The 8,935-nt window shown below is 40.1% G+C and overlaps 1 protein-coding gene across 1 annotated transcript; it reads right to left on the minus strand.

The window, feature by feature from the left end:
* Nucleotides 1-724: 724 nt before the first annotated feature.
* Nucleotides 725-8,383, minus strand: ARSI (arylsulfatase family member I). Its single transcript, XM_077266318.1, has 2 exons — nucleotides 7,252-8,383; nucleotides 725-2,269 (listed from the first exon to the last, which is right to left on the minus strand). The coding sequence occupies exons 1-2, from the start codon at nucleotides 7,569-7,571 to the stop codon at nucleotides 862-864; spliced, it is 1,728 nt and encodes a 575-aa protein (XP_077122433.1). The 5' UTR covers nucleotides 7,572-8,383; the 3' UTR covers nucleotides 725-861.
* Between the last annotated feature and the right edge of the window lie 552 nt (nucleotides 8,384-8,935).

The raw sequence follows: 8,935 nt of genomic DNA on the forward strand, positions 1-8,935 counted from the left end.
TCTATCTGCAATGGAGAAGGCCTTTTTGTTGGCTGTCCTAAGACCTGCCATCGTCTGTTGAACGTCTTGACAAAGATACAGTAAAACAGCAGCTTGGTAGATACTTCCTGTGCTTCAGATATGAAAACCTTAGCATACGGTCAAGTCACTTGACAGAATAATAACCTCTCTACAAAAATTACCTCTTTGAGAAGAACATCCTTCTCTTGATCAGATTTTCTATAATTTAGTTTCAATTCCCTATCTTCTATATATATTGACACTTTTCCTTTGAGAGGACCACCTTTCCAGAAGACCAATTTTCCAAATTTTGGGAATTTGTCTTGAGAAGGTTTTACTGTAAGTATATCTGTAAAAATAGATTCTTTCTGACAGAATCAAAAATATCCACAAACAGAAAGTTTAATTTCTAGACTGCCATCTTCTTAATCTAAAAAGTGCCACAGTAAATACGTACTGCCTATAATTGAAAAAAAATATTAGTATATATTATGTCCGTGAATTAATTCATCTTGAAAAATGCATTACTATAAATTGTCTTTAAGGCTCTGGAAGTCGTCCAAAATAAGTAAATATTCCCTTTAATATTTAGAATGTGCTTGATTACATTTCAACCATATAAAAGTGTCGTCTGTATAATCCATCCGGATTACATGTCAAGTCTTTGAATTTCTTCTGTATATTGAGAATTGTGTATGATGCATTCATAAATGCTACATCCAGCTTCTTTGGACTTGTAGTGCTCGTTGAGCCTTGTAGAGTTCTACACTGTATGATCCATCTGTAATTAATCCAAAGTAAATTGTGCTACAAGAAACAGTTTGAAAACAAGGGCAAAAATATTTTCTTAATTTTTTTGTTTCAGATGCGATTAGACATAAGACGTGTGTTCAGCTTTCGAAAGAAAGTTTTTAACTTGCAAATCTTGCATTTTTTCTTTTTATTTGTGCTCTTTAAATGTCCTCCTCTAATCCAGTTTTCATCATCCTCATCATCTTCTTCGCTAGCCCATGGTCCCCAGGCACCACCGTTGAGTTCTGGATTACCCCTCGGGTCCTCATTAGGATACCGCACTGGAATTGCACTACGGTTATAAAAAGCCAAACGTGTCAGTAATTCCTTCACCACGTCTGGCTTCTGTGCAGACAGGTCATGACGTTCGTAAGGATCTGCTGTGATGTTGAAGAGCCATACAGACTTACGAGCTCCATCGGTATGACGTTCTAAATTCCACCAGGTTCCTGGGAAGTTGGTGAGGGTCTGAGGTGGAATCCAATCACTATAACCAGGATCTCCTGTTATCAACTTAAAGTCTTTGACTCTTATAGAGGCTTGAATAGCGGTATTCCACACACCTTGACCCTCTTGCATGGACCCAGTTTTGGCAAGGTTATACAAAGGGTCAATATTGTGCAGAATTTCAGTCCGAGATGATTCCTTTCCTTCACTGATTGATGGCCACATATCATAACCATCTAGTCCCTCTGTGTCTGAAATATTTCCCCCTCCCAATTTTACTATTGTTGGATACCAGTCTGTTATGTGCATTAACGTCCTACTAGTCCTCCTTTTCTTCTTAATCAAGGGGCTATGGACGAAACCCAAGCTTCTTATGCCTCCCTCCCAATATGTTCCTTTGCGGCCCCTTAAAGGCCAATTACTTCCACCAGAAAATGTTTGACCTCCATTGTCCGATGAAAAAATTATAACACTGTTGTCATAGTAACCATACTTTTTCAAAGCCCGAGTGATGTTTTTTACAGCTGCATCCATACAAGTTACCATGGCAGCATACTTTCTCCTGGCTACGTTGCCCATATTCCTATATTGATATATATACTCCCGAGGGGACTGAAGGGGAGTGTGCACCGCTTGGAAAGATATGTATATAAATATTGGCTGTTGTGGGTTATGAGCCGCCAAGATATGGCTTACACGTTGGGAGTAGAGAAGTGTGGAGTACTTGCCAGCAAGATCCCATGCTACATTCTCTCCCTCATGTAAATCAAAGCCACATACTCCTGGTCCATCACAGTTGTCATAAGTGTAATAGTCCACATTGCCGGTCAAAGAACCAAGAAAGGTGTCAAAGCCCCGTCTCGTTGGGAGGCATTCTTTTTTATAGAAACCCAGGTGCCACTTTCCCACCATGTGTGTTGCATAGCCAGCTTCTTGTAGCTTCTGAGGCAGTGTGACCTGATGAAGGGGCAAACAATTAGCTTGCCGTGGACGAATGATGGAGTGTTGTAAACCAGTATGGATCTGATATCTAGGAAATAAAAAGAAAAGGACAATGAGAAACTGTACTTGGGAAGATTGACTGTACAGAAAACAGTGGGTGGAAAAGGTCAATAGCATTGGGTAATGAGTTCATGAATCAAAAAGGACAACTTATAGCAAGGTTTATTTCAACAAGCTGGATACAAATCTCAGAGATCTAATGATAATAATGGACTACATCCCAGGTGACTTTACATTGTCTTGCTAAATATGGAAAAGTTTAGCAAAAATATTGATTAAAACCTAACATTTAATAAACCATTAAATAGTACCAAGACACAAAAAACCATGTATAAGTAGAACCTTAAAAAGGTCTGCCAAAATAAACTACCAGGCTCTGATAAAGCACCAATCTTCTGCAATTGACTACCATCTGCAAATGACTACCAATGCCAGTACCACTGGCATGTAGTGGAAGGACCTGGCAGGGTGATACAGACCAATAATAAGTTGAAACGATCTCACCCAATTCAGATACACATTAGGATCTCTAGCAAGAGTTTTGAAATGCTCATGTGGATCTGTGGGCATCCAGCCGCTGTATAGACATCCATAACATGGGTAGAAAATATTAGTGTCAGTTAAGAAAAAATAACCGCCTCCCGATGCGTTTATTTTGGCTAGGATGTAAAGGGCAGAGAATTCAGCCCAACCCAGGGGGGTAGTGGTAAATATGGAAGGGGGTGTGCAAAGGGTTAAAAGCTAGCTACATACTTTCAGCCCCGTCTTCGCTCTGAAATGGAAGTCACATCGCGTCACGTGTGGAGATGGACCAGCAAATAAGAAGGTGCCTGTGGACTCGAGCGCTTCCCTGGGGCCCATATGCTATAAGAAATGGTAACTTGACACCTACAACTAACTTTTGTACCGTACCCTAATTTTTATCTTTACCTCTGGCAGTATTTTCTGCATATTTCTCTGTATATATTTGTAGATTTTAGTGCGTCTTTCGGCAATTAAAATATCAATTAATCTTGGGCTGCTCTTTTATCTCAAAACCCAATTTCCCATGTCCGTGAGTTCGGCTAGTACTTATACGCTACCTGGGGTTGGTTTCAGGCCCGATGTAAGCTTGTTAACAGATCGGGCTTATATCTAACAAGGAACTGTTGGCAGCATACCATTCTGGTGTTATTGGGGGATCCTGGCAGTGACGGATCGGAGGTTTATATATATTCCCGGCCTGGGACTGGTGATATATATACCGCCCTCACTGCAGAGTGCCCCGATAACCAGTACGTGACAGGGCAGCCTCTGCAGCGACTACTTATTCTAGGTGCAGTTCCCTGACTGACCTGAGGGTAAGTTGTGCGCCAGAGAGCTGCGACTGTGTAAGCTCCGTCACAGAATGGTAACAGTGGGGTGATATCCGTATCCCCCGTTTCTCTCGTGTGTGTGTTTTCATTACAAGACCTATGAAAGGTTCTAATTATATATGTTTTGTTGTGTCTTGGTACCTTTTAATGGTTTATTAAATGTTAAGTTTTAATCCCTATTTTTGCTATGAAAAAAATGTCCTTATCACTTTGTGGGATCACTTTCCGTAAATATGAAAAACAGCAAGAGGTTTATATGAGCATCTGAGATATGTTAATATATGAAAAGAATAATGGACAATTCTTAGATCACTTTATGTCCTACAATAAGGTGTGGTTTACTTTCTAGACAGTGGATCACAACTTTGTAAAATGCCTAAAAGAAAGTATTAACCTAAACTTAGCACAGTGCCGGTTTTCTGCCGTTGCATCAGTCTCAATGTTTTGGCTGTAGAGGTGACATCACATAGCCAATCACTGAGTTCAACGACTGAGCCAAGGTTGACCTCATGTGTCGCTGAGCGCAGTGTACAATCCGCAGCGCTCAGTTATTGGCTAGATCATTGACACACACCTTTTTACGTGAAATACCAGCTACAACCATAACACCGAGACCAGAGCATCGGCGAGGAATTGGCACTGGACCCAGAGAGGATGAGTTCTTGTTGAGTTTGTTTCTTTAGATATTTTACAATGTTTGGGGCCCACTTTGCTAAAAGTGGACAACCCCTTTAAGGATGGAAGCGTGGTTTGATCGGATACATCTTGGATGACATTGAGCTTTCTTATACTTCAAGCAAAGATCTTAGTGATGGTTTTCATCTTGCATGGATGAGCTGTTACACATAGGAATGAGCCCTCAAATGGATGTGATTTAATGCATCTATTATGATGACAAATAACTTTTCCAAACTTTTGGTTGTTAGAATGTTCTTGACATCCATATAATGGATTTTCCAGTACAAAGAAAAGAAGTAGTAATACAAATAAAGGTTTCTAGGTTGATAAAATAATAACTCCCCAGACTATGAGGTTCTCACTGTTTTTAATAACACTGATTATTGATTTAAAGTAATCTTTCACCTTTTACATTTCTTTTTTAGCATAATTCCTTTTTCCTCAGCTTTACGAGTCCCTCACCGAATACAAAATTGACCTCTTTTCTGGTGTATGATACAATCTGGGGCTTTGCAGCTGTCGCTCTGGAACAGCTGGAGAGCGGGAAGTTGTCTATTCCTGGTGGAAAGTAATATAGTATTCACAGTAATGATTTACTGATATAATTTGTAGCCTCGTAAACCATCTGAATAAGCTATGGGGCCTGGGTTTAAGCAAAATCCAAAAAATGTTATCATTGATCACAAAAGTGGGAATGTGTAACTACAAGTTCTGGAGTCGTTCTGGGTCAGTGGGGACTGCTATATTTAAGTTTCATTCCCATGTGCTGATGCTCCTCTTTTTGGCTACTGCTGCCCAAAGAAATAGGAGGCAAACATTGATAAGTGACATCACCAGCCCTGGCCTGTCCAATCCACAGCCATGACAGTTCTGGGATCTAGGATCAGGCTCTACACTATCAAGGATGATGGGGTCTTGGGCGATGTCTTCAATAGCCATGACATCACCAAGGGAGCATCCAACCACTGGTGCAATATTAAATAAGAAAATGTGTAGGACATACCTAAAGTATACCCTGCCCACCATTGTCACAGGACTGCCATGGTTGCCTCAATGGTTCAAACTACCAGGTTTCTCCAATTCATACATACTATTATGTGATCTACCCATCCTCTAATGATTTTTTTCTCCTACTGTTTTTCTACCCAGTATTTTACCTTCTTTCAACCATTATATAATACAAAAAAAATCCAACTTTGGTCAAGTCCTACTTAATTCAGTATCACTTCTTTAATTTGTACTAAGTAATTACTGAATGAAGTCTCCATATATTTGCATTATTGTGGCTCCAGAGACACAGAGGTTCGTATATAAGAGATAAAAATCATGCTCATGTAGCAAAAGGTGACTTCTAGTCATCTTTTGCAGTGCTTATTTTGGATCACACAATGGGGTCAGACAGGGTGAAATCTAACAGCCCCATTCACATTAGACCAATGTTGGCCAAACCCACCAATACTGGCAGACTCGGTCTCGAATCCAATGTGTATGGAGTCTTGGAAGGAGCTAGCAATTCTGAATTTGTATGGAAATCCTATTGGTCTTGGTGAGATAAGTCACCACCAGAGGAGTCTGGCAGTGTCTCTCTCATAGAGACCTCTAGAGCCTAGCTAAGTTCTCATGTTTCTGAGGGAGTCAGGGAAAATAGCTGTCGGACCACTCAACATTTGGTTGACAGCTATCAATTGTTTACGTAGGTTCACCGGGTAATCCTTAAAGAATTTTTACAAAAAAATGAAGTTATCTCCTATGCGTAAGATAGAGGACAAATTACTGACCTGTAGGGATCTGCATGAAAGGCCTTTGCTCCACCATTGTCTCTGGGACTGATGAGTACAGTGCTTGACTATATCCCATAGACAATAGATGGAACAGAGGCAGACCATGCATACCTCCGATCCATGATAGATTTACAACTATAGTTTTTTGAACTGGAGATGTCACATGTGGTCTACTTCCCATTAGAAAGTCCATGTGACCTCAGGGATCCTCCATGGATCGAATACGGAACAAACCAACCAAACCATTGGATTAATAAAGGGAAAAGAGAAGATTCACTAAGTGATAATGTAACACTTATAGTGTTAGACACTACATGCGATCCATTTGTCTTATAAGGTCCTGAGGTTTAGTAGTTATGCAAAACACCAAGATGATAAATACAAGGAGTTGGTAGAAATACTATGTTAAAAGGGACGTAATTTTATTCTTAGGGATGAGTTACTGTAAAATTATAATAAAACAAAGTTATCCAAGTTGTAATGACTTGGCCAGAGAGGACATCCCTTCTACTCTATGACCCAGCTTTCTAATTGATAATTCTTACATGTACAAGAACAAATATCTTAGTTTTCCACCATAACCTTGTTTGCGAATCTTTTCATCACCCAATGTTCAGCTCTCAGGTAAGCACATCCTATCATTCCTAGAATCAGGAAGTTAATCCCATGGGGAAAACTACATACGCAGCAGAAACTCTATACCTGAAGGCAAAATGGTCCTTGTGAACACCGAGAACACAGAATCTATATTTTTAATTTTTTTTAACCATTTAACCCATTCAGAGCACATTTAGTAAAACTGAAAAGATTACTGTGTGCAAAAGCTTGAGCATTTCTACACTCAGTCTTTACATTCCTCTGTCCTTCATCAAAAGAGTTAATATCAAACTGGAAGAGGGCCAACGCAGTTCCTTTCTTGGCAAGGGCTGCTGGCTACACAAGTGATCTCTTGTTTACATATTCAGTAACTTTAGTCGTCCCTCAGCAAATGACCCTCTAGGAAGTCTACTTCTGGCATTTGCCAGCTGAATTTTCACGAGACCCGTGCATCTTTTACGTGGTGGCATAGGACTAGTGAAGTTTTTGAACGTTTCAAACTTTTGGAAGAATAGAATAATTTACAGAAGGGCCTGAGATAACATACTGTCTGCATGAACTGGTTAATAATTATTTCCAAGATAATAACATTTTCTTACCTGCCAGTGATAAGTTGACTACGAGAGGGAGTACAGATGGGTTGGACATAATAGTTCTCCAGCTTGACCCCTTCAGCAGCTAACCTGTCTAGAGTTGGAGTTTGTATATCTGATCCATGGTACCCGATGTCATGGTAGCCTTGGTCATCCGTCAAGATAAATATAATATGTGGAGGTCTTAATGGAGCTGATGCGTGAAATTTAGATGGTTCATCACCAGGACTATCCCCAAGTACTGTTGGCTTCATCCAGTCCCAAGACATGTAACCGAAGCTTAAGAGGCTGACCAAAGAAAATCCTGTTAGGGTTTGAACAGCCATAACCCGGGCTCCAACAACCACGGCTAGTATCTCCTTAGAAAAGAAATAGAAATATCAAAGTCTAACAGCAAAATCTAGAATAAATATTGGAAGTCCGAGTTCGAAACGAATAATCCAGTGTCCTTCAGAGTTCATTTAGTTCATATTAATGCCATGAATGGTTATTCTATAGTTCTTGCTGAATGAAAACAGTTCAGTTTTCTCAAAGAAATCATAAGAGAAGTCACGTGCAAAGATGTTCTACGCTCGGAAGAACTTTTTGGATTGATGCCATCAACACGTGTCTAAGAGAAGTTCCTTACCTGAGGAATTCTGCAATCATTCACGTGCACAACGTGGCCACAACTAGAGCCAAATTTGTACCCATGTCATGTATCCAGTCTCTATCCGTTCCTCGAAAGCGAAGATATTCTCACTGCACATGGGTTTGATGTTTCTGATTTTTCAGGAATCCTATGAAATCTGACTATGTGCAGGTTAAGTATTATCCTTAGTCTTTTTGACTACAGGCTGATCTTGAAGTCTAAAGTGGCTTTTTTAATCCTAGATCTTGAGAATTCTATTTTAGAAGCTCCAGTCGATCCTACTTCTGTATCCTCCGGCTTCTCCAATATTGTAAAACTTTTTTTTTTATTTTGTGATTCAAGCAGAGCTGCCAAATGTATGGGATGAATGTGTGTTTTGAGCCAAGCAGGACTTTGGATGATTTCCCCAGAGTTATCTGAATACTCACTTAGCCAGGGGAGGTAGACTCTCTCAAGACAGCAGCGAGAGAGGTGTCCAAGTAGTAGTTGGAGCATCTGTTTGGATGTGGCAGGCACTGGCAGGTTTAAGGAGAGCTTCGCTCGGGATCCTGATCCCTCCCAGTTCCTCTACTCCAAAAGACAAGCTTTAAAAAAAAGTCAGCCTGGGACACTGCAGGGTCCTAGTGTGCCTCCTTTTTTTTCCCCAATTTCTAGAGCATATGCAAAGAAAAATCTATGCAGATATGGTCCAGTCTTATGTAATTTAGGCAAACGAAGGCAAATGTTCAAGATCACGAATGTCTTATTTTACAAGGTCAAGTAGTTATTGGGAGTTACTATAAGTCATTGCTTTACTATAGGAAGTTTCTACGTGTAATTTATGGCACTTTTAAGGACATCTGCTCTTTTATTGAGTCTGGTGCTGAGATCCGGACGAGTGACATCTGCTAAGATGGACGGTCCTGACTAATTGTGGACACTTCCTACATTTAGTCTATGGTGATACAAGAAAACAGTTTTCATCTCATAACATCTGGGTCACATTTTATTTCATTAACTCGAGTTTTTGTGCCACATTTCAGCCTGGCAGAGTTTTTCATACAGGAAACCGACGAGACA

Source organism: Ranitomeya variabilis, chromosome 5 (assembly GCF_051348905.1).
Source record: "Ranitomeya variabilis isolate aRanVar5 chromosome 5, aRanVar5.hap1, whole genome shotgun sequence".
Lineage (NCBI taxonomy): Eukaryota > Metazoa > Chordata > Amphibia > Anura > Dendrobatidae > Ranitomeya > Ranitomeya variabilis.

What these genes read in the sequence shown, in the direction of transcription:
- ARSI (XM_077266318.1), bottom strand. Translation starts at nt 7,571, where the DNA reads ATGGCTGTTCAAACCCTAACAGGATTTTCTTTGGTCAGCCTCTTAAGC. An exon ending in AGTCAACTTATCACTGGCAG is followed by an intron (nt 2,270 to 7,251) that starts GTAAGAAAATGT and finishes TTTATTTCCTAG; the next exon opens with ATATCAGATCCATACTGGTT.